The sequence below is a fragment of the Biomphalaria glabrata genome, chromosome 17 (genome assembly GCF_947242115.1).
Source record: "Biomphalaria glabrata chromosome 17, xgBioGlab47.1, whole genome shotgun sequence".
Lineage (NCBI taxonomy): Eukaryota > Metazoa > Mollusca > Gastropoda > Planorbidae > Biomphalaria > Biomphalaria glabrata.
The window spans coordinates 2712146-2739183 of record NC_074727.1 but is presented as its reverse complement, the minus strand read 5'-3'; the positions used below and the strand labels follow the sequence as shown (position 1 = coordinate 2739183).

The 27038-nt window shown below is 34.3% G+C and overlaps 1 protein-coding gene across 5 annotated transcripts in view; it reads right to left on the bottom strand.

The window, feature by feature from the left end:
- Window positions 1-27038, bottom strand: part of LOC106064206 (uncharacterized) — a 32020-nt gene continuing 4982 nt past the window's right edge. For all 5 annotated transcript variants that reach the window (XM_056015335.1, XM_056015340.1, XM_056015339.1 and 2 more), the window contains exons 4-18: window positions 26648-26749; window positions 25434-25638; window positions 24235-24345; window positions 23309-23503; window positions 21396-21485; window positions 19437-19561; window positions 18826-18910; window positions 17899-18104; window positions 16717-16856; window positions 15832-15892; window positions 7578-7693; window positions 7183-7289; window positions 4678-4894; window positions 3416-3506; window positions 1-3232 (exon numbers count right to left, since the gene is read on the bottom strand). In XM_056015335.1, the coding sequence (XP_055871310.1) occupies window positions 3095-3232; window positions 3416-3506; window positions 4678-4894; window positions 7183-7289; window positions 7578-7693; window positions 15832-15892; window positions 16717-16856; window positions 17899-18104; window positions 18826-18910; window positions 19437-19561; window positions 21396-21485; window positions 23309-23503; window positions 24235-24345; window positions 25434-25638; window positions 26648-26749 (1989 nt within the window). In that variant the 3' untranslated portion in view covers window positions 1-3094. The remainder of the gene's footprint in view (window positions 3233-3415; window positions 3507-4677; window positions 4895-7182; window positions 7290-7577; window positions 7694-15831; window positions 15893-16716; window positions 16857-17898; window positions 18105-18825; window positions 18911-19436; window positions 19562-21395; window positions 21486-23308; window positions 23504-24234; window positions 24346-25433; window positions 25639-26647; window positions 26750-27038) is intronic.

Sequence of the window (27038 nt, the reverse complement as noted above, 5' to 3'; positions counted from 1 at the left end):
TTCAAGCTGACCAAAATCTTTATTACATACACATCAAAGGTCAAAGAATAAATCCAGTCTTATATACAAACATAGCAATGGGACAAAATTGAAGACACAAAACAATGAATGTGGGAGACGTATCATTCCAGAGTTATCTCTCTTTCTGTTCAATTCAACGATTTGCTATTCCATTGGGAGTCTAGAATTTCTTACATCTTTCTCTCCGTAATTATTTTCCTCGTTCCGATAGTGTTATTCCTTTTCCTCATTTGTATTTCACTATCCTGTTCTGATTAAGCTTTGATAACTTTTTTTTGTTTGCTATCAGATAATGCTTTTTATGGTATCGAATTATAGGAGAATGCATGTTCTTTTTACACAACACAAAATAAAATGTATAAATCCAAAAAATCAATTTAGTGTAATGGAATCAAACCAACGCTAACATCCTCAATTAAGAGAGAAAGAGTTAAGATGTCCCAATGTCTAAACAGCCCATGGAACGCATAAACGTTTGACATACGAGTTATTGCAATAAGTTGAACATGTACATTTTGATGTTAAGTTCTTCATGAACTTTCATGTAAATAGTTTACTTATAAACAAATCTTTTCAATTGATACAATGTTTATATGGACTATGGCAATGTTTATATGGACTATGCTGAATAAGGAACACTTACTAGACTTCTTTGATTTCATGGATTTGTCTTAGAAACTATAACTATGATATAACCACAAATGAAAAGTTCATTTATTTTTTTTTTTTACATTGCTACACTTAGATTAAATATCACATTTAATGAGGTAAATGACAATCATCTCAAGAAAAAGACAAATGAATGTCCCATTTTTTCTAGCTTCAGTACATTCAAGAGCCATAACTCACAACATTTTTTAGCCATGTTTACTTTATAAAAGAATCTAAATATATAAGCATACAAAGCACTGATTTCACTAAGTGGTGCCTTACTAAATACAGCGTTAATAACATTTTTGCAAGTGTACAACATGGGAACTAATGAGTTCGTTCATAAATTAGACAACAACAAAACCATGTTAGCAATGTTGGTCATTGAGAGAGAAAAAAAAACAACAACTAAAACCTTTCAGACATTTTTGTGGTTCCATACCGTCTCAATCTTTTTTTTTTTAACTTGGGCCATAAGTTTTCAAGAGAAAAATCATGAGACTTATAGAACTAAGCCTATGCAACTTCATTGCACACTGTGGGTCATAGTTTCAAGGCACAGGAAAGCACTTTAACACGGGCCAGATGTGAGGGCTGGAGTTTTAGTATCATTGCATTCGTTACTATGAACAGCAATATTTCATAGGAATTCAGAGTTTCAGGATGGTAAAAGGGTGCAGTCTGGGATAGCTTACCACCACAAGATTAGGGTCTGGTAATTTTACAAAATTTATACTAGGACCAGCAGGTGGTTTAAATTGCTTAACTTGTGACTGCACATGTGTATCAAGGATTGGACTTAAGTGAGACATGGCAAGGTGAAAATATTATCTTTCCAGAAATAAAATGTTACAGGTAGCTAGAATATTACAAATCAGTGCACGCTAGTAGAAGCGTACTGCACAACTAGGCATAGTTGTACGAACTTCTAAGCATAAACTGCAAAACATTTTTTTTTTGCTAAGACACAGAACTGCAATGAGGAAAACAAAAGTAGATAATAAAATTCATTGAACTAAAAAAAAAAAAAAGTTTTCAACACATGAGGCACTGTCAGCCAACAAAAAGGGCTTTAAATATTATTTTTTTTTTGTGCTCAAAACTTGAACATTATCTGGCAACTGAAATGAAGCAGGTTGATTGGTTCTTCTGACTAAACAAAATTGCAAACATTACTTCTGCAAAGAGTCTCATGTTATCCTATTCATTTACAGTCTACAATAATAGCTAGCTTGCAGAACTATGTCAACTCAAAATGAAAACTTTTTTTTGTGAGTAGCTAATAAGCAAACAAAAAAAAAAAAAAATGGTATGACAAAGAAATAATCTCAGCAAATATTCAAAGGCAATTTTTAGCAAAAGAATTAAAGCTTCTTTAGGACAAAATTTTACATAATTGATAATATTTTTATCCGAGTTACACACCACACAAACTAAAATCTCCACATTTAGTCCGAATCACACATCACACAAACTGAAATCTAATATTTGCATATTTTGTCATATAAACGAGTTTCTAAAATTTGTATTTACCTTCCTCAAAAAAAAATATCTTCAATAAAAAGTTTACATCTAGATTATTTTCTTCTTCAACAAGAAATATCTCCATAACAAATGAAAGCTAAGAAATACCGTAACTGGTATATTTCTTGGAGACATTCTGTGCAATCAAAACTTTGTCTTTTTTATCTTTTAAACTCGATCAAATTTAAACGAAAAAGTCTGTGAACAAGGGAGAAAATACAAGAGAGAAAAGTGATGATATTGTAAAAGTACAACACTGTGTTGGTGAAGAATTAAAAAAAAAAAGAGAAAGTCATTCAAGAAAATATCGTAACCTCTGTCAAGATTTTATGAATAGTATCTGAATTATATTACTTCAAGGGGGACATAGTGAAGATAAAAATTACAGAATACAAAGATAAGAAGATCCACATATATTTTTTTCATTGAAATATATTTAAAAAATATAAATTTAATGATTAAAACAAATACATCTAGATCAATACAAAAAAGGCCAAAAAAAAAAATGTGAACTGGTAATATGTCAAGGTTGTGACTCCAAATCACATTTCAGGATTTATGAAAGCACTGACAATTCAATAAATACACATATGCATGATCAGCCATGTTAACTATCTGAAAGTATAAATCTATCAACACGTACATTTCAAAATGATTGAAATTTTGGAGTTTCAAAAGTTTCATGAAATGTTATGTGCAATTAAAAAAACGTTAAATCAAAATCTAGAATGACAGCAAATGATACTTAAATAAGTACCTCACATAAATGGTCCAATATGTAACCGCTGGTTGTGAGTAGGTGATAACTAACTCATTACACAATAATAATCTAATGATTAAGCAGACCTCTATTCAAACCACTCCTACTGCTATGTTCAATAGGTTGAGGTTCAAGTCCTCATCTATCCCGGGTGAACCAGCCCAACAGTTTCCATAGAAAGTAGCCCAGTATCAGAGGGTACATGACCAGCTCACGGCTGGCTCTCCGCTGGTTGTCCTGCTCAATCACCTGAACACGCCTGGTTAGTTTTGCTACCTGGTAAACAGAAATATTTGACACAGTCCAATGATTATATTATTACTTAAAGACTTTCTATTTAATAGGGAATATTCTTGCTAAATGTGCATTTCCATCGGTGCAATGGAATGAATAGTTTCAAGAGAACCAAATCTAGCTAACATAAATTTCTTGATTTAAATGTCTCTGAGGTCAATTTACCTGAGTCCTAAGTAACGTAGCTTCATTCTCTTCATTTAGTAGCACAGAATCATTCAAATTGACACCAGGATCGTATGGTATAGGCCCAACTCTGAAATAGATTTATAGATACAAAAATTGTGTTATTGTAAATTTATTTCCTTTAAAATCAATTTCCAAAACCTGTATTTTAAAAAATAATGTTGTCCTTCAGTTTTCATTAATGAATGAAAGTCATAGCTGTGAGATGAAAAATGGGTGGCACTACGACTTTCTTGTAGGCTACCCCCATCAATGCTGCTAAATGACATGTCTGCTGTCAGAGTAAAGTTCTTTCCGTTAATTTAAAAAAGTAAGTTACATATGAAACTCACATTTTTTTAAATCTTTTTTTTTTTTTTTTTAGAAAGAATAAGAATTGACTGTATCATCTTATCTTATCTTATATAATACAGACGTTACTTCAAAAAAGAAGATGATTACGTCCTACGCGTCATGCATTTAGTCATGCATATTAACCAATGACTTAAATTCTGATGCCAAGTCACTGGTTTTCCTGGCTAGCTCAGGCAACCCGTTTCATGCTCTAATAGCACTAGGGAAGAAGGAGTATTTGTACAAATTTGTCCTAGAATATGGGACGAGGAATGTGCCTTTATCTTTGTGTCTTTCAGAGTATTTTATTAAATCATTTTATTATCATTTTTAATAAGAACAGAACAAAGAGAATTGCTCAACGATAAGCAAGGAGATGTTATGATTTCTTTCATCGAAAATATTACATGCAAATATGCTTGACATACTCATCTGCCTTAAACTAAATGTGTGACAGTAACTTCACTTGACGGGACATCTAATGGTGTACAGAAAACAAGAAATGTAAATCAACATTTTCTTCATATGCTTTCCATACTGACCACAAACTAAAGCAAAGAAATCTATTGAAAATCTCTTGAAATATGCATCATTCTTAATATTTAAGAACTTGCAAGAGAATTCTAATTAGCAATAACTTATAATATAACAATTAAAGACAACTATATATAAATATATATATATATATATATTATTAATAACAGTAAGTGCCCAATTCATTTTTTTTTCATTGACAGATTTATAGTATAAATTCAAAGCATCCTTATAACTAAATGCTAACTACCACGTGTTGATGATGATTGCTTTGTGTGGACAAGTATTCATTGACTTTGAAAAGGGATGAGATTAACAGAAGTAGATGGTCTCAAATCACTGTTGCTAAATAATATAAAAAAAAAAAAACATACACATGCCCATTTGCAACGAAGTTGTGTTTAGTGGGTCCTCCTTGGGCATCCAGGACTTTCTGCTCATCAGTCACATCAACTACCGGAAACCTCTCCTCTAGTGTCAATATCCGTGGAGGTGTTATAAGGCCAACGTAGGACATGTCAGTTGTTGTATGGGCATTGGCTGGCAGTTCCAGCTCCAGATCCTGCCGTAGACCGATATGCTGGTTATCCCCTGAATTAAATTTAAATAAATATGAAAAAAAAAAACTTCACAAAATGAAAGTGAACCACGGAAACAAAATATATAACAAAAATACTGACACAATTATAATCAATAATCTAACATTCATTAGTAACGCTGTACCAATAAAGATTCAAACATCAATCTAGATTTTTACTTCCTTATGACTAACACATATAGATCTAGACATATTAAAAGCAATAGTTCAAGGTAACAATGTTGCATAGTATGAGGTAAATATTTGTTTCTGCTTTAACAAACAATCAATCAGTTTAATACTGAATATAAATTAAAAAAACTAGAACATAAAATTTAACTCTCTCCCACCAAAGAGAAAAAAATATAAAATACTTAATAACTGAATAATGTATTTTGTTTTTGTGAACCTATGCATTGTATGTGTTTGATAAATACATCAACATGATTTACATACATAATTAAAACTAACAGATAAGTGTTGAATCATTGTTGAACTTCAGGATCAAATTACAGAAAATATCAAAAAATAAATATTAAGAAATGTAACATGCTGACATCTTTAATTCTTTTTTCAACTACTGGATTATTATTTTCCTTAACTCTTTCTCTCCTAATTGACGATACCATCGTTGATTTGACCTCGTTAAATTAAAGTTTGATTGTATAAACTTTACCTTGTGTTACATAAAAAGAGCCTGCATTCCCCCTTAATTCTATACCAAATAAAACACTTTCTGATGGCAAGCAAGAAAGTTATTCAAGCTTTATCATAACAGGGTAAACAAATACTAATGGGGAAAGGAAGAATTCCATCGGAACGTGGAAAATAATTATGGAGAGAAAGAGTTAATGCATGCATAGGCTTGGCTTTGAGTAGTTAAATCAACATTAAACAAGACACAAACTTTTTGATGCTCTCTCTTGACCACCGACCACAATTGTGTACGGTACTTCCATTACAGTGTAACTATTTGGAGTAGAGGCACTCCAGGTACTGCTGTTTTGTGTCAATGTGTCTTTATGGCTATCATCTTCCTCCACTGGATAGATCAGCCAAAGAAAAAGTTATGTATAGCTAACGTAAGCAAATTAGTTTTTGAAAAGGTTCCAAAGTAGTGAATTAACAGTACAAAGATGATTGACCAATGCAGCTATTTAGAACTGATTGAATAATAAACAAGTCTGAAACACTAATTTGACAAGTGTTTGTACATGTGTTCACAGGTCCAACTTAAGACCTAGAGATCCATTAACCATTTCACAACTACAGTTGCAGGAAATCGCCTCTACTGGTCGACAACTGGACCCACCAGCTATCACAGATTTTGGATTGTTTCATTTACACATGCACTGCTAGTTTTTAAATAACTATTTATACCTTTACAAACTCTGACTTATGAGAGTGTTAGTGACGCTACTTATAAGTGTTTCTTTGGTATCTGCAGCATGTTGAAATGGATTTTTATGACTGCTTGATAACTTAAGTTTGTTTTTTTGCTAGCCTACAAAAATGGAACATATTTAGGCCAATGAAGTTTGTTTTTTTTGCTAGCCTACAAAAATGGAACATATTTAGGCCAATGTGTAGGCTTTAATTGAACAAGATTTTAATGGGAATATTAATGTTTCAGCTGTAGAGCAAGAAAATAATGATTGGGGTAAGTGATTGATTTAGAGCCATTGGATCAAGTAATATTATGTTAGATCTAGTCAAACGGGAGATCGGAAGGCAACTAAATCTGATGTGATATTTTAATGTTTTTGAGCTCTGTAGGCCTAGTTATGACATGAAACGTGATTCTAATCCTTAGGTCTATTTTTCTCTATTATAAAAAGAAGATTTTTGTTAAGTTTTATCAGTTTTTTTTCTGTGAATTTAGTAATTTAGTAAAAATAAAATTGATATTTTTAAATAACTGAAATGAAGTTATATCCCTTCTCTTAGAGATGGGGGAGTTTCTGACAACTGCTTAGTGGCTGATTGGTTAAAAGGATAAAATAAAAGGTAGCCTGTTTCAGCTGCCAATGTATTAGGACAGCAAAGCCATCACACACTATTCACCCAGAAGGGTTCAGATATACTCTGTCCTTAAATTCTCAATAAAAAAAGCCTAGTCTCCAAAAGGACAATAAACTATCTGACTAATGTTTTGCAGCCATCTTGCCCAATATTCTGATTAATTCCCGCATAATATGTAGTGGTATGTATAAATATCTTGACATCATTCTGTTAATTATTAATGATGACACATGTGACATATAACAAAACCAAAAATAATTTAAAAAAAAAACACATTTACCTGCCAAAACTATTCTATCTGGCACAGTCATCCTTACAAAGCTGGACATGTCAGCAAAGTCTGACCGTTTAGTTTCTCTGGCTTCAAAATCAGAGCCCACGGATATCCTAAAACAAAATATTTAATAGACAATATATATGTAATGTATAAAGTCAATTTTTTGTGTGGTATTTAAAAGACTTAATAAAACTTTGCATAAAAAAAATGTTATTGTTTTGATACTGTTAAACATACATATAATTTTTAAAGTATACCAGGGCGGAATGACATGTTTATTAATTTATAAATAAAATAGCATAAAAAAGTCGGCCTTTAGTCACAAAGCTGAACAATAAGTTTCATATTAAAAAAAAGTTGTAATTATATTTTTACATCCCACTATTGATATAACTTGCCTGTCTGGAACTTGCATTTTGCTACTTATCTGGGATATAAACTCAGGATCATAGGACTTGGGCTGTACATCACTGTAATCTGATGGCTGGGTGTGGTCTGGAAGCTTGATTGACTCCTAAATGGAGAGAGAAGCATTTGAGGATTATATTGTCAATACTGAAATACTATAATAAGCTAGAGATGATGGCAGACAAAACAAATCATATCTACTAATTGCAAAAATCTCTTCTTCCAGATTCTACCTCTGGGCTCTTTATTTATTCTTCAGTTCCTAAAGAACAATCATTAAGCAATTAGGACCACAATATTTATGTCCTTAGGAAAGATGAAATAAACTCAGAATCTGAAAAGTTAGTTTGTTTTACATGTTTCTGATGTTCCTTCAGAGTTGAAGATAATTTACTTCCAAGTCCAAACCTGCTGCAGGATGACAGGGGATGGGAGCGTGCAGCGTTTGAACACGGAACCATCAATAAGTCCGAAATGACAGTTCAGCACGCAAACCGCATAACCAGACAACCATCCAATATGATTTCTTTTATGTTCTAGACATCAAAAGTAGTTTTAGCTTGTGGCAGTCTAAAAAAAAAATCCAGGATGGGCTAACAATTGTTAGATGCAGAGTAACATTTTGAATTTTAACTGGAGATCTGAGGATTTAAACTTTACACTAAAACAAATAACCTCACTTGAGACATCCAATGCCAAAAATTAGTGGATTTTTTTAGGTAATAATGATCATAATGGTAATATGGTGTCACAGTGGTAAAGTGCTTGGCTTCCAAACTGAGGAGTCTCAACTTTGAATCCTGGTCAAGACTGTACTACCTAATACTAGTAAATATATATAGGCACTGTCTTTGATTCCAAAGATTAAGGATGAGTGCAAACCCAGTTGCGGCCTGCATATTTTGCCACCTCTAACGCAGACAAAGCCATTGTCATTATGTGATTATAACATAGTTATAGATCTAGAGAATATAATTTAACATTTTAGACATTTATAATTATAATCTAGAGATTCTAGTCTAGATCTATAATAGATTACTTAATTATTGTTAATAGATTTATATAGAGAGAGATTATAGATCTATCAAGCTAGTACTATAATAACTAGTATTATAAGTATCTTATAATCTATTATAGATCTAGATCTAATCTAGTCTATATAGATTTAGATTTTTTTAGTATATCTATTTTAGAATAGATTATAGATTTATATATCAGAAAGATCTCAGAGTAGAGTCTAGCATCTTATCTTATCTTATATAATACAGACGTTACTTCAAAAAAGGAGATGACTACGTCCTACGCTGATTACGTCAATTACGTCCTATCTAGAATCATACTACTAGATTCTAGATCCAGATGAGAACAGAATGAGTCAGGCAGATTTCTAATAAATCATAATAATTGACTTTGTGGGTTTGAAATTCAAATCAAAATTTTAAAATGAAATCATAACAAGAGAAATGGCAAATTATAAATATTCAAATGAAAATGAGTTTAATGATCATAAATGAGTCTGACTGAGTCAGTCTAACAGTCTAACTCAGTCTACTGAAGTCTGAAAAAAACTCGTCTGAGTCTCTGAGAGAGTTACACTAGTTACAGTTTCAGTTACACAGAGTTACGAGTACTCCGAGCATCATTGAGACATTGAGCATGATCTCTAGAAATCTACGAGTCTTACGAGTCTAATTTCTAAACTAACCGTCTGTAAATCACTCATTTTGTGTAGATTCTTAAGTAGCTAAATGGCTCGAAAAATAGAACAATATAATAGGTTCTAGCATTAAATAGATATGATACAAGATCTATAATTTGCTTAAATCGTTCTATGTATAGTTCTTCTGTCATTGTTCGCTGCCATTTTTGTTTGGATTTGTCAAGGGACTGAACTCTCAATTCAAGTACACTTCCATTTGTTTTGAAGATGGGATCATCCATTGTTTAAACATCATAAATCACAGACGTTCCTTTAAAAGAAACGATAAATAGATAACGCTCTATCCGTATTAACAATCCATAAGTTAATCTAATCGTGCATGCCAATTAATGACTTAAAATCTGCAGCCATTGGTTTTGTTGCTGATTCAGGCAACTCCGTAGCATTTTAAGTCTCGAGGGGCGATCTTTTTTCTTAGCAACTTCTTGTGTGACCTAAGATTCTATAAATATGTTAACGGCAAAGTGCGAAATGCAGGCATTCAATAGATCACCATGCAATAGGTCTTGTGGGAGTGGACCTTGTGGCATTCTGTGAACATGTCCAAGCCAGCCTAGGTGTCTATCGCCGATAACAGCGCTGTCTTGCATTCCCTCCCCTTCCCAATTCTTTCTTGTATGTTGTTTTAATTCACCACCTTATTTTAAGAATCCGTCTTTAGAAGATATTCAGCTTTTTCCCCCTGCCAAGAGTAGGTGGACCATTTTTTTGCTACCATATAGCAGAGTGCTCAACATAATGGTATGGTGGACTGAGGCTTTGGTACTATATACCAGTAAGAGACAATACTTTGCTGACTATTTATATCCTAGCAAAGTATTCTGCAGCCTTGAAATGGTGCCCATGTGATGTCATGTAAGGTTCCATGCTTGTATTTCGGACTAGTATTTTACTTTTGCTCTAGCTAACAGCAGACGGTCAGACAGGGTCTGTCATGCAAAATTGTCTAAGGGGACAAGTCCCCAAATATTTAGCCATATCTTTGATTACTTAAGAATGAAAGTCCTTTGTGGTATCAAAGAAAATTATTAACTACCAGTAATTAATTGACTAATTGTTTAAATTTTTAATTATCTTTGCCAATGGATAATTATGAAAAAGTTTCAACTTGATACGGGAATGGGTGAGTGAGAAATAACATGTTCAGATTTTTTAACAGACACACAGAGTGAGTTGATATAACTTTGTAAAAATAAAAAAAAAAAAGTCTTTAATAATTTTTTTTTTTCTATTCTACTAGAAACAGTGTAATATTGTAAATAAGTAAAAAACATTGTAATAAATTATCAGAAAAAAAACTAACATTAGTTTTGGAGAGGAATGTATAAGTAAAATAAAATTAAACATGAGCCTTCCCCTCAAAAAAAAAATTATGAGATTTTTGTAAAATTGTTAATACAAGAATGTAAAGTAATAAGGCTATTTCACAATTTAAAAAAAAAAAGACATTTTAATAAGAATCTTATATGTTTGTATAACTTGCCAATATTTGTTAAAATGTAGATGTAATAGGTGGTTATTATAGTCATAGTTTTATAGTTTTAGAGAATGGAACATCAGCTAGCAACCAAGTTTTTTTTACAATTTTTTAAAATTTGATACAAAAGTAATTATTCAAAAAGAAGAATATTATTGTTGATAAAAAAGTGACTGATTAAGAAAAAAAAATTAGTTTAATCACCTTGTGTTCATGAAAGGATTTAAAGATTGTTATATTTAAAGATTGTTATATTCTATCCTATATTTAGTTTTAAAAAGTTACTTTAACATTTATAAACAGAAATCAACAACATTTTTTTTTTACAAAAAATTATTATTGCTAGCATAATAAAAAAATACATTAAAAATACAACAATATATATATACAAGTAGTTTGAAAAAAAGTCTCGTGTGGAGTTTTTGATCTCCCATCGAGCGCCTCCCCAGGTGGCGGATAGGGGAATGCCCGCCAGATATGGTGGGTACCGGGGAAATAAAATACCCGGGGTGGACCAAAATCAAACCTGCTGCCTTGCAGGAAGTGGAGGGATCCACAAAGGCTAGGGCACCTTACCCGAAAATAAAGGCAGCTATCCAGAGAGCTGAAAGGGGCAGCCCCCCAGATGGTTATGCACAGGGCTAACAACTCTGTCATATAAAAAATACTGTTACGAAAGCTAATACACACAAGAAAACCCGGACAGATCTCAACGGAAAACGACCTAGGCCTGGAAAAGGACATGATTTTTGTTTTGCGACATGGAACGTGCTAAGCCTTTATAGAGCAGGTGCGCTAGCCCAACTTACTGAAGTGTTAAAGACCTTGAAAGAATGTCAGACAACAGAGGGGCGAAAATCGTATACAGGCAAAAACCAAAAGGCAGGCGACCCAAAGGCAGACCCCGAATGCGATGGATAGATGACCTGGAAGCAGATCTGAAGCAGCTTGGGGTTAGGGCGTGGAGACGAAAGGCCCAGGAGAGATCTGAATGGAAGGATGTGTTAAAGCAGGCCAGAGCCCTCCATGGGCTGTAGCGCCACTGGGATGGATGGATTGAAAAAAAGTAACATTATATACCTTTTGAACATAAAAAGCTTCACACACACTCATATCTAGGCATGGCCTTACAGACATTCAATTAAAAATTGTTAAAAACAAATAAGAACTGTTTATTACCTCCTTCACTTGTAAAATGACTATGGCAGAATTTAAGTCATTGGTTAATATGCATGACTAAATGCATGACGCGTAGGACGTAATCATCTTCTTTTTTGAAGTAACGTCTGTATTATATAAGATAAGATAAGATAAAAACCGCTTCCATTTTAAAAAATAGATTTGCTAATTTGCTTCCTTGGTTTGTATGACATATGACATGAAAGTTTTTCTTATAATAAAAAAACTGCAAGTAACTTTCTATCACCTTGTACCACAAATTAAAATAACTGTAAACATGGCATTCTATTCTCACAATGGGGATTAAAGTGTTAAATATGAGAGCTGCCAGTTTCCTGCATTAAATGAACAAGAGAAATAAAAAAAACCTGTTCACATAGCCTTAAAAACAGAATTATATTGATCAGCGTTTGTAATACATGAAAAAAGTGCAAGATACAGAGTTGCAATTCTAGTAGCCGTACAAAAAGTGAAAACTAAGACTACGGCCATATCATGAGATCCTAAGGGCACACAGGGAACAAAGTGCAAGATACAGAGTTTCAGTTCTATCAGTACAGAAAGTCCAACTAAGACTACGGCTATATCATGAGATCCTAAGGGCACACAGGGAACAAAGTGCAAGATACAGAGTTGCAATTCTATTAGCCGTACAAAAAGTCCAAACTAAGAGACTACGGCCATATCTTGAGATCCTAAGGGCACACAGGGAACAAAGTGCAAGATACAGAGTTTTAGTTCTATCAGTACAGAAAGTCCAAACTAAGACTCTACTGCCGTATTACGAGATCCTCAGGGCATGCAGGGAACAGTGCCAGGAAAAGAAGGAGAGGCAGACAAGCTATGAGATGACAACATCAAGGAATGGACGGACCTGTCGATGAGAAACAGGAATGGAAAGAAGGTCAACAGATCATGTGTGGTACCCGAATGGTCCAACAGACAAAAGAGACAGGTGAAGGTGTGATATGAAGTCAATTTTGCACTGTGCATATTATAAATACTGTACTCGCCAATAATCTTTGAAACGCCTTACATTGTATAATAAATTAATCAAATATATAATTGAAAAATGTTCAATCATTCTAAGTTTTTCTCTCTACATAAACATCACCAATATAGTAGAATGATATATAGAAACAGGAGTAAAAAACAGATATGTAAATGTATATCGATGTGGCTTTGATATAAGTGAAAATATTATATAAAATTTCATTTTGCTAAATTCACTAAAATAAATAATATAGAATATTGTCACTATATGTACACATAGATATATGTATGCAATAAAATATCACAGTAAGCAAATAAACAAAAAAAGTCAAATTTCTTATTTCAAAATGTCTTCATTTAAATTATATTTAAAATTTAAAGCCTCATTGGCATCTTGTATCTGTCTGCCTGTCTATCCATTTTTCCTTATAAAGAAATGAAAGAACAAAAAAACAAAAACAACTTTTTTTCCGTTGCCACACTAAACAATCCCCCCCCCCCCCTCCCCTGTAGTTATTGTTTCTGAAAGGGTTTACTGAAATAGTTCTAATATTTTGTTTGGTGTTATGCACAAAATTGTAAGACAAATTTCGTTATGGATAATAAAGATTATTATTATTATTATGATTATACCAGAATCAGTCTCAACAACAGCAACAAAATACCATATTATTTAACATTCTTATCGCCACAAATGACTATTAGATTTTTTTGCACCTCATATAGCATAAAACACCTGGAAATTATGAGAAGGTCAATGACTAGGCTGCTGAAAAGTCCGTCATTCAAGTATAATTTTTTCCTTATTCCTCACTTTAACTAAAAAAAAAAAAAAAATTTATACCAAAGAGTCTACTTGAAAAAAATAGTGTCTCACTTTTTACTAGTGATTTTTTTTTTTAACCTGCCCTGTAATGACCTGTGATGTGGCAACACGCTCTATTGGTTGAACTGCCCACAGGATGTGACATCGCAGGTCAGTGTTCAGGCTCTCTGTAACAATTGTTTTTTTCTGCAACATTTAATCAACCGGTATGCCCCATCTTCATGATAGGATCAACATCTCAATTTTTAACGGATCACATAAACAAAGAACCAGAATATAATCTATATCAATTTAAAAAAAAACTAAATAAATACAAATTAATACCTATTGTGAAAAAATACAAGTTAATTAAAAGTATAAACTTGGAAGAAAAATATAATTGTAAGATTAATATAAATTACATTTGTACTGGTATAATGTAAAGTAAGTTTCCCTTTCAGAACGTGTGATCTATGGGGCAGATGATGTAAAGGTCATCTAGTTCTGTAGCCCATTGTTAATGAGGGTGTCAGGTGGCCAGCAGAAAGACCAACCACCTTTACTTTTCCACAACTCTTGTCAGGTACACATTAGACCCAGGTGGACTCAGAGGCACCCTAAAGATCCTGAAATTAAAAAATCCCAGGATTTGGACCTGGGACCCTAGTTCCGTACCAAAGAGCTTTACCACTTGGCCATCACACCTTGCTGGTATAATCAGTTGAACATAAATAATATTCACTTTCATATTAAAAAAAATGACTGGTACAAACTTAAGCTATTGCTTAAATAAAAATACGTTGATAATATCATCAGATATCAATTGAGCAAAGTCAACAAATTGTACCAAACTGTTATCACATTTTATGCAGGAATGAAAGACAAGAACAGCCAGCAAAAAAATAGAGAGGTTCTCAAATGGTCATGTCTTCGAATGCCTGAGCAGCTTTGGCCAGATCTTGCAGTGTGACCAGGTTAAGCTTAGTCTCAAGACAATGGTAGAAAAATTCGGCAGCCTTTGAAAATTGGAAAAATAAATTATCTAACAGGTGCATAAATTAAAACTAATATAATTACTAGAAGTGGCATTAGACATGGTAGCTGTAATTGAAGTTGGAATATTGCTTTAAGCTGGGGTCTAGACACTGCAAATATGTGTGATATTTAAAATGATTGGCTGGAAAAGATGGCTGCCTGGTCATTTGGTATGTGGTATGCGCTGATGATAGTCTAAGGTTCAAATCCTGCCCACCAAAATCCTGCGTGAGGTTTTGGGCTAGGATGTAATACTCTTCAATTCTGAAGAAACATCTGACATGTAAAACAAAGAAAACAAGTGAAGATAGTAGATCATTAGGTACATATATGTGTGAGGGAAAGTTAAGGTAGTTGACTGAAAATGACTGAAAAATAATGATAACATTAAAACAAAAATAAAATTTGCTCTATTCATATTTTACAATATCTAATGTATTTCTTTCAAAATGACTGAAATATATTTTTTTCTGCGCTATTTTGTCAGGGTACCCTACATTAGATCAACCATTATGATTATAGCCATTTGTAAGGAACAAGATATGCTTTTGAGAAAAAAAAGTTTTCAAAATAATAATAATAAGGCTTGTCTTTGAGTCCAAAGATTAATGAGGAATGCACTATTTCCCATAGCTACACAGCCCAGATGCGACCCACATATTTAGCCACATCCAGCGCAGGCATAATGATTGTTCGCCAGTGGTAAATTTAGATTTTCTTTTCACCATCTATGCCTGTCCTGGTCAGCTGATTTTCTTTGTGTTAAGAAATAAGAAAGTAATGATCAAGCTAAATGTCTAAGACTTGTACATTTTCAGACCTTCATAACATTGCAGCCAAAATGCTTTTAGGAGGGCAGGGTATACGGTGGCAGGAAAGACTCAAAACAGGAACTATCCTGATGACAGTCTGAAGTACATACCTCATAACCAGGCAGCCATATTAGTAAGTGGAAACATATTTTTTACTTCGTAACAGCTTGAAGATGCCTAACATTAGTTTTAAAAAGTGAAAACTAAGAAGAGGAGTTATTACCTCTTGCTTTAAGTTGTATAAGAAAATAATTTCCTGTTGACTCAAGTTCTGTAACTCTGTCCTGCAATCAGTAAATTACATTATTGGGTAGTAGCACCAAAACTATATGATATAGTATAATATTATAACATTTTTTTTTGAGAGGGATGACAAGTGACTTGCGCTGGAATTGGGATTTAAGTGAGGAGGATTCGCGCAACACGTAAACCTCACTCTCTCGCCCATTGTTTTCCAGAAGCAAGATTTGGTCAAGACGTCCGGGGACAAGTTTGGGTGCAGTGGATGACCAGAGACTTTCTGTGTGTCTTGTCCTGCTCTTAAGTGCTCCACAGCACTGTGCTGGTACTTGCCATTCTGTCAGATTAGTCTAGTTTTGTGACATTACGCACAGGCCGCCAAGTCCAAACTTCACATGCTAGTTTTGACAGAACCTCAGTGTACTGAGTGCCATGGACAGGTCAGATACCCTCTACCTGGTTTAGCCGGCCAGTCAAAGCCGTTTCCGGGGTGTGGCCGCTGCGCATGCTACAGCTTCTGGGAGCCACAGGTGAGAGGTACAGAGTGGGGACCAAGAGTGAGCCAAGCTACCCTCAAAAAGAGGGTATGACTGCCTGTCCACTAGAGGTGCTACCCCTCCTAGATACCCCATACACCCCAGTAGCTGTTACAGAAACCGTTATGGTACAAACTTCTTAAAATTTTCAGAATTTACAAAAACAATATAATTTCATTTTTGAGCTTTGGTTCCATCTTCAGAGATCCACAGTGTAAAGGCTTCGCTCTATCCTTGAGGATAGTGGAGAACTAAGCAAAAAAAATTATGAAAAACGTTACACTAGCACAAAGTTGTGATAGACTCAGCTGTGTTGCCTCAACAATACTTACATGTGCAGATTGTGTTTGGTCAGCCATTTTGTGATATCTGAACTGGTCCAAGTTTTTAATTGATCCACCAAATCAACTGAAGCAGCAGGTGGTTTTTGTGGTTGTGTATCCAGGGCAATATTATGAGTTGGTTTCAACAACTGTTACAAAAAAAATGTTGACTAGAATTATATATATATCGATGAGGGTTAAACTATATAGTGGTAATCTATTTTATGCATGAATATAAAAATATAGCCAGGGAAATGTTATTCACTTGATAAAACTTCTTGAAAAAAAAATTTAAATTAATATAAATGTAACAAAAAGTTACTGCACAAAATAATTCCTCAATTATTTAGAAAAGGCAACGAAGCCTCCAATGTTAAGCTTTAATTAGTAATCACATATAGTCTTCTTAAGCATTGACTGTGTGTATTCATCCCTTTCTTAGCAAAATGATGATAGAATTGTAAAATTGTTGTAGTATAATTAACTTTTTTTTTCCATAGGATTTGAATGTTTCTGTAAAATACGAAGATTAATACACACTAGCCCAAATCTCCCACATGAAAACAGAGGGTGGTAGTGAGCAGAGTTGGAATTTAGGACCATCGTGGCTGCATATATCACATGACCAGACAGCCATTTAAGAAGATCTCTATTGATAGATCCATTGAGACAGAAAATTGATGACCAAAACAAAATAAGAAATACCAGTTTAAAAAATCATAGAATCTTAATTATATTTATTATGGTTTATTGTAGTGTCTCAAAGCTTGACTGTCCCTGATTTCTCAAGAAAACACATTTTTATGAAGCAGGTAAATATTCATATTTATTTCTTTATTAAAAATTAATAACTTGACAACAAAGATTCAGAGCACTCACAAAAGACCATCTAAAAAAATACTTAATTCTTCATTTGATTTCAATACCATTTATGTCATTTTAACTTTTAAGAAAATGTTTGGTTCAATAATGTTCTATCTTACAAATTTCATGAAAAGATTGGGATATCCTCAAGTCTGATGACTAAGATATTAATTTAAGGAGCTGCAAATACACTGTTTATCTATCACTACATTGCTATCCACCAGACATGCTAAGAATTATACAGAAATATATGCAGGAACTCTCTGACTAATATTAAAATGTTATGTTAACTCTTAACTAACGTGAATACAGATATAAGGTTCTCACAGGCTGGCTGTCCACATCATCATTATAGGCAGGTTCTAGTACAGCTTTCAGCAACTTTTTCATGGAAACGTCAAATGGATACTTCCCACTGAAGTCATAGTATAGCTTGGAGCCAAGAACAAAACCTAACCAGCCATCTGGCTTGTAGTTTCTTTGCATGATCAGTGGAACAATTTTCTTGCGCAGCTGAAATGCATACTCTGCTTCTGGAAACAAACAAAAAAATATTTAAGAATTATTTTCCCTTTTGATAAATGTCTTTATGAAATGCAGCTTATATTTCTAGTGAAACATCAACCCATATTGAAATGATTTTATTTTTCCTGCCAAGAAATGTAATGACATAAAGAAGTGCTTCGACACAACCCACAAAAAGAAAAACATTTATTACTAGTTTGAAATTGAGCTAACATCTTATTTCATATTTTTGTTTATCAAGGGAAATGTCAAATGTGTAGATTATGAATGGAAAATCCTCAGGAAAATCTATGGTGCCATACAGGATGAAACAGGGTGGAGGACACGCACTAACCATGAGATATATCAATTGTATGACTCACCAATAGTGAACGAAATAAAAAAGAACAGACTACGTTGGGCAGGTCACCTTGAAAGAATGTCAGATTACAGAGGGGCGAAAATCGTATACAGGCAAAAACCAAAAGGCAGGCGACCCAAAGGCAGACCTCGAATGCGATGGATTGATGATGTGGAAGCAGATCTGCATCAGCTTGGGGTTAGGGCATGGAGACGAAAGGCCCAGGAGAGTTCTGAATGGAAGGATGAGTTGAAGCAGGCCAGAGCCCTCCATGGGCTGTAGCGCCACTGGGATGGATGGATGTGTAGGTTATGTTCTTGCTCTTTGGCATCTTTGTTGGAGACTAAGTTGAAGTTCACACGTTTTAAAAGCAAACAAATAACGCTCACCAGCTCTGGCATTAGGACTATCTTTGTACAGCTGAGACATTGCTAAAATGACAAGGTTAGCATCCTCCACTGCCTCCGCCATGGCCTGCAGGAAGATATACACAGAAATACTTGTTTAAAAATCCCTCTTGCGAGAAAGACAACAAAAAATGGTAATAATCGTAAAAAAACAAACATAAGAACTATAAATATAGTATGACAGACATACAGGCATGGCAGTTGGCAAACCTTTTTTTTTTAGCTAATAATGAAAATGGCATAATGTGGTTACTGGTCTTTCAATTTCGCCATTTATCATTTAGTAACCTAAGCTGCATTTTATAGCTTACTCTACTGCAAAGAGACACTCTAGCAATTACAAAGTCACATCCTCTCACTATTACAAGGCCACACCCTCTAATAATTACAAGGTCACATCCTCTAGCAATTACAGGGCCACACCCTCTAGAACTTACATGGTCACACCCTATAATAATTACAAGGCCACACCCTCTAGCAATTACAGGGCCACACCCTCTAGCAATTACAGGGCCACACCCTCTAGCAATTACAGGGCCACACCCTCTAGAACTTATAAGGCCACACCCTCTAGCACTTACAAGATGATTTACCTGAATGATGGAGCCTCCCATGTTATCAATGTCGATCCAGACTTGAACCCCATTGGCTTTCAGCTCACTACATATTTTCTTGATTGTATCTTGATTGGCCCACTGGTAGCTTATCATAACATGGCCTAAAAAAAGACAACACATATTAGAAAAAAAATCCCTGTAACTATGCAAGATTTTTTGTCTAGGGCTATTGAAATAGAACAATGGAGCCTCTCAAGCCTTCTCTCACATGCATTTTGAGGAGGATGACGACTGACGATTAAGGCTAAACCACTTTATTGATCCTACTTGGAAAAGTGCTATGATTACATAGAAAAGAAAACAGAACATCACAAAAAGAATAAAAATTCCAAATAAAAAAAAAACTAAACAGAAGACGTGAAATAGAGCCAAGAAATTTATAACGAACAAATATTCCCATTTGAGTCCTCCCAATGTCATGTGTGTTCTTACTTTGCACGACTCTGGACAAACTTCCAACAGAAATTGAGTCTCATTTTTTGTTTTACCACTTACAGTCCTTTAAAGATGGACAAAGTGGCAACGTATGTAAACAGATAATGAAGAGGCATGTCAGATAGCAAATTTTCCAGTGATACTAAAACAACATTGGAAAACAAAAAGGAAGACAAATGGACAAAATCGCAAGTACAGTGAAAAGCATTAGCAAATGGGATTTTTTATTACATTCAAAGCTACACTCTTTGACAGCAAGCATGCCTTATCAGGTATTGTCAAACTAAGCAGCATTTTAAAAACTAAGCCCAAAGATCATATAAGACAGTCGTTGTCATTTGTATCAAGAGAAAGATAAATTCTGGAAGAGGAAGGTTGTGTTCAGAAAAACAAAATATTGTGTATGACAGGTATTTGCTGACTGCTGAAATGTCAAAAGCTAAGGCTATTAGGGCCCTGAACTAGGGATCTAGACATAAATATAAATATGATCAGGGGTAAATGAAAATTTGAAAAAAAAAATGAAAAAATTAAAAGCACATTTCTTATTCCATAAGCTAAGACTCATTCCTATAAGTTCTCTTTCTTCCCTTGTGCCACTGGAGTATATATTAGGTTACCTGAATCAGTCAGGAAAAGCAATGATTTAGCAGAGTTTAAGTCTTTAACTAATATGCATGCCTAGAGGGCTACCTAGCCATGTGTTATGTGCTCTGGACTGTCAAATATGTCCCTAGTATCTAACCTTGCACACCATCATACCTAGTTGATGTTCTGTGTGAGGGTTAGGGTTAGGATGTAGATACTAATAATCTTCAAATCGGAAGGAACTTCCAAAACATGTAATTTGTAAAACAAAAGACATGGATATATGAAGGATGTAATCATCCTCTTTTCTGAAGGAAGTAATCATCCTCTTTTCCAAAGGATTTAATCATCCTCTTTTCTGAAGGATGTAATCATTCTCTTTTCTGAAGGATGTAATCATCCTCTTTTCTTAAGGATGTACTCATCCTCTTTTCTGAAAGATGTAATCATCCTCTTTTCTGAAGGATGTAATCATCCTCTTTTCTGAAGGATATAATCATCCTCTTTTCTGAAGGATGTACTCATCCTTTTTTCTGAAGGATGTACTCATCCTCTTTTCTGAAAGATGTAATCATCCTCATTTCTGAAGGATGTAATCATCCTCTTTTCCGAAGGATGTAATCATCCTCTTTTCTGAAGGATATAATCATCCTCTTTTCAAAACGATGTAATCATCCTCTTTTCTGAAGGATGTAATCATTCTCTTTTCTGAAGGATGTAATCATCCTCTTTTCTGAAGGATGTAATAATTCTCTTTTCTGAAGGATATAATCATCCTCTTTTCTGAAAGATGTAATCATCCTCATTTCTGAAGGATTGTCTGTAATATATATGATACTATAAGACAAAATTTTAAAGTCAAAAGCTGTTCAAATTTATGTTATGGAATAGATCAGCATTGTTGTAAAATACCTTTCATAATGTCACTGGGGCCTTTAAATGTTTGCTCCCTTTGTTCGGCATTGGATGTAACTTTATTTTGTAAATGACCAATCTCAGCTCCTGAAAAAATATTTAATTTTGTTAGTTGATTCTATATATCCATTACAACCAATTTATCAGTACTAGTAAAGATCATGATGATGATCATGATGATGATATTGAGGATGATGATGATAATGATGATGAAGATAATAATGATGATGATAATGATGATGATAATGATGATGATAATTATGATTATGATGATGATAATGATAATGATGATGATGATAATGACGATGATGATGATGATGAGAACATTGAAATCTATAAGTAAGGGTAATCATGAGACAGGTCTTATTGAGTTCTCTTTCGAAGGCTAATGGTGTCCAGTGGACAGCTAAACAACATCTCCCTTTAGCTTTCACAGAATGTATTAGTTATAACTATAAGAAACCAAAGTGTACATTCACACCAGACTCACTCATAATTTACATGTGACAAAGTTTATACCAGATTGTTCTTATTTAATGATTTGATTGCCAGGGGAACAAAAGAGTGTTTGTGTCTGTTTGTCTTTGCTATCGGTGTCTTGTATCTCTTTTGTGATGCCAATGTTTTTTCGTCTCTTGTAGCAAGATTATTTTTAATTTTGACTTGTGCTCCTGCCATTTTGTTCATGATTTTTAAATTACAAGGGAAACATTCTAGCCGCTACCAGACTATCATACAAGACACTAGCGGCCTCTATGATCACTATGGAACTTGCCCTAATACGTTATTCATTATTGTCCCATTTAGAAACACAAGAGTTGATGTTAAGATTTGTGTGTCTCTTTGGGAATAAAGTTAGGGGGCGCAGTGGCTGAGTGGTTAAGTGCTTGGCTTCCAAACCTGGGGTCCTGGGTTTGATTCTTAGTGAAGACTGGGATTTTGAATTTTGGGATTTTTAGGGTTTCCCCTGAGTCCACCCAATTCAAATGGGTACCTGACTTTAGTTGGGCAAAGTAAAGGCATTTAGTGGTTGTGCTGGCTACATGACACCCGCTCATTAACAGTTGGCCAAAGAAACAGCTGACATTAACATCATCTGCACCGTAGATCACAAGGTCTGAAAGGGAAACTTTACTTTTTTATTTTAACATTAATCAGTAACTTTCTCTAACCCACACCTGGCAGAGAAAGGAGAAAGGTTGGGTGTAGGGGTAGCTACCCTACTCTGTAGAAAAACCACTAGCTACAGAAACACCATATCAATAGAAGTCATGGACCTGGGAGAAGATGGAGCAGCAGCTGGAATGCTTATGATGCATTTTAGTAAAAGCCAGAGTAATCTAAAAGTCAACAGGCCAAAGACCCTCATCTCAACCAGGACAACCAACTCATCGATGAGGCCACACATCCCATCTTTATCCCATAAAGAAATAATTTTACAAAATAAGTAAATAAATAAATATATTTGTAAAAATGTTCCCCTCAAGTTCTAAAAACCACCTGGCAAGGAATGACTCGACCAATTTCTCTCTCCCTCTCTCTTGATATTGTTATAACCCTGCCATGCACACCACCATCCAAGATAGTGCAGAAGGTGCGCACTATTAGTGACTAGACTAGAAAGGATGTTGACATTAGGAAGAAGGGAATGATTTACGCCCAAGTCTAGAGCTAATGAAGCTGCTGCGTCAAGGCATACGTTACTATGTGTTTGTGATGTCCTCATGTAAATAAACACCTATATCTCGTTGAGTTTTTACAATATATATATACATCCAAACACAATTCATACAAATAATGTGACCAACCAATAGCTTGAAACTGGCTTGATTTGACCAACTACAAATAATGTGACCAACCAATAGCTTGAAACTGGCTTGATTTGACCAACTACAAATAATGTAACCAACCAATAGCTTGAAACTGGCTTGATTTGACCAACTCCTCTCTCAGTGACCAGAGAACCCCTTGGAAAGCTTGCCTCAATGAGCCGTTGTCTGCAGTTTGATAACCCTTGTAAACTTTGTCCACAAGCTCTGGCTCCTCCATCATTCTCTTCTTGTTCTTTAAATTGAATGACAGAGCCCACAGACAGTGAATGGCTTCTGTTAATAGACAAACAGAAAATATAATTTAAACAAAAAAAAAAGGCCACAATGTTTAACACTCAATCAATATTGAGATAAGTTAAGAGATGCGGTGGCTGAGTGGTAAAGTTCAAATTCTGGTAAAGACTGGGATTTTTAACTTCGGGATCTTTGGGCGCCTCGAGTCCACCCAGCTCTAATTGGTATCTCACATTAGTTGGGAAAAGAAAAGACAGTTGGTCATTGTTCTGGCCACACGACACCCTCGTTAATCATGGGCCACAGAAACAAATGACCTATAGATGGCAAGCCCTGAAAGGGTTACTTTACTGTACTAATGAGCTAAGTCAGCTAGAACATAAAACAGAGCTTTGTGTTCTATTCTGAAGATTACAGATGAGTGTAGTATTTCATGTAACAAAATATTTTGACATATCTGATGCTGACAAAGCTATTGTTGGTCGGTGGTCTAACTTTTGTCTTTTTTTGACACATGCGCATGTCCTCAACAAGGGTTTTTTATTTAGGTCTCACATGTGTGTCCTACAGCCTTTGTAAAAGTTCTCCAGTTGCCTCTTCTGCCAGCTGCTTTTATCGAAACCATCAGTGCCAAATGGCGTCTGAGTTGATCATTAAAGTGCTCAACATTTTAAAATCAGCTTTAACATTTGGTGTGCATAGACTACAAAGAAATCTGTGAAAATAATTTGATTTATAATGAAGAAGAAGCTACGATGAAGGATAATTACCATGAAGCTCTACCTCTGTCCCAATGTCCAGTAGTTTCACAAGAATAGGCAAGCAACCTTCATGGACCAGAATTTCCTTATTGGCATCATTTCGAGCCAGTTGTTTGACAGCTAGAGAAAATACAGTGAAAGGCTGACAATTATAATATACAGACTACCTGTATATACAGACTATATACAGATTATATACAGACTATATACAGACTATTAACAGACTATATGCAGAGTACATGCAGACTATATACAGACTATAGTTGTTCACATGAACATTTATATCTTAAATATACAGTAAGAATATATAACACTTTTTTGTTACATACACTTCCTGACTAAGAAAATTGAGGTCTTTTTTAAGGATCTGATACACAATAACTTATCTTTTCATATCAAATACAGACATTACTTCAAAAAAGAAGATGATTGCATCTACATGTGTCCCAAAGTCAATCTAGTCATGTATGTTAATCATTGACTTAAACTCAGCTAAGTCATTGGTTTTCCACACTCGAATAGCACTAGAGAAGAAGGAGTATTTGTATAATTTGTCCGAACAAGGAATGTGCCTTTACCTTTATGTCTTTTTGAGTATTTTATTAGGCTTTGAATTAGTATTTGAAGATTATGGTTCAATATTTTATGTATAATTGCTACTTTACTTTTAAGTCTTCTATCCTGAAGGGTCTCTAAATTTAATGATTTTACTCATTTAAAGGTGTTACTGTCATTATAGGGAACATATAAAGCATAACAACTATCATTACAAGAAAAATGAATAAATAACTGTCATTATAAAGGAATGAACATAACTATTATTACAAGGAAAATAAAAGAATAGCTGTTAATATAGGGCAAGAATAAAGATTAATAACTAACTTTATGAAGTATGATCAAAGATAACATAAGTGTCTTTCATTTAAAAAACCAGCAAAATTGAAACAGTTTTAATAGACACATGAAATGCGTAGGACATAAGTATCTTATTTTTTTAAGTAACGTCTGTAATATATAAGATAAGATAAAGAAGATTAGAAAATAAAAATTTCTAACTTACATGAACAGATATAGATTTCAGTGATTTATTTTGTTAAATTAAAAAAAAAAATTAAATAAAAAAAAAAAACAAGTAGCCAAAACAGAATGTGAGAACTGAATTTCATTTAAGAAATACATATTGATAAAGTAATTCAATGTCAACATACCCCTGGTCAGTTCTTGCGCTGACCAGCCCAGGTTCTTGTGACTCTCTGTGGACAGAGCCTTGTCCAATGACTTGAGGATGAACTGAAAGAGTGTGACATCAGCACAAAGCAGCTCGGCTTCCTCTTCATTGATCAGATCAGCAAGGATGGCTAACACAGTCAGCCTATGGCTTTCATGTTGAGAATCCAGGTAAGGTAGTACTGTCTGTCACAAGACAATAAAAAGGAGATCTATCTTTATTGTATTGACCTTAACATCATCTGCCCTATAGATCACAAGGTCTGAAAGGGGAACTTTACTTTTGTGAAGCGTGGTGGCTGAGCAGTTAGGTGCTAACTTCCAAACCTGGGGTCCCTGGATTGAATTCTGGTGAAGACTGGGATTTTTTATTTTGGCATCTTTGGGCACCTGTGTCCACCCAGCTCTAAAGGGTACCTGACATCAGTTGGGGAAAAGTAAATGTGGTTGGTCGTTCTGCTGTCCACAGGACACCCTAATTAACCATGGGCCACAGAAACAGATGACCTTTACATCATCTGCCCTATAGATTGCAAGGTCTGTAAGGGGTACTTTACTTCAAGCAATATTAAAATTCTTTTTGGAAAAAAAAAGATGTATAGTCATTATTGAGAAACTGGGAATATTGAGAGCAAGGTCAAATCCTAAATCATTGTGTTGACAAGAACCAACCAGAAATATCATGAAAAAAATATAATTTTGTTCTCAATTCAGATGAATTGTTACTTGTTTGAAAAAACCTTTTCCTAAGCATTCCAACAATACCAATTGTACCTTAGCGAACTGATTAGTCCATATGTCCCACAGAGAGCCCTGCGCTCAAAGGACTCAACGCTTTTAGTGGTGCCACGTTTCACCCTCAAAAGCTACGGTCTGCGGATTTTTTCAGTGCACGGACCAAAAGTATGGAACTCACTCCCCATTGGTCTCAGACAGACAATATTCTACACCGCTTTTAAGAAGAACATTAAGACTTATCTGTTTAAATTTTTTTTAGATTAGTTTGTCATTTTAGCTGTCGTGTTTGTGTTTGTAATGTTATTACAGCACCTTGAGCCTACATTTTGTTTGTTAACAGCGCTGTATAAATAAAATTATTATTATTATTATTAAGTAAACAAAGAAATAGTTTAAAAGTTCCCTATCTATTCTGGGGCTCTAAAGTTTACCAAAACTTTACATACAACAGCAATACCTGAATGACGTTAAGCTCTCGTAACCTCTGGAGGTTTTCTTTCAAGGCTCCACAATTGTGAACAATGGACAAAAACCATTTACACATTTTTTCAAAGTCTTCCTAAAAAGAAACAACTTTAGTTAAAAATCTGCTTTAAATTTGATAAAACATTACTATCTCTTATATTTTATTTATTAGGAAAACTATTTTTTTTCTACTATAAACACAAACTTAATTATACAACAAGTGCTATTAGAGCATGTAATGGGTCGCCTGAGTCAGCCAGGAAAACCAATGACTTGACAGAATTTAAGTCATTGGTTAACATGCATGACTAGATTGATCTAGGAACATGTGTAGGACGTAATCATCTTCTTTTTTTGAAGTAACATCTGTATTTAATAAGATA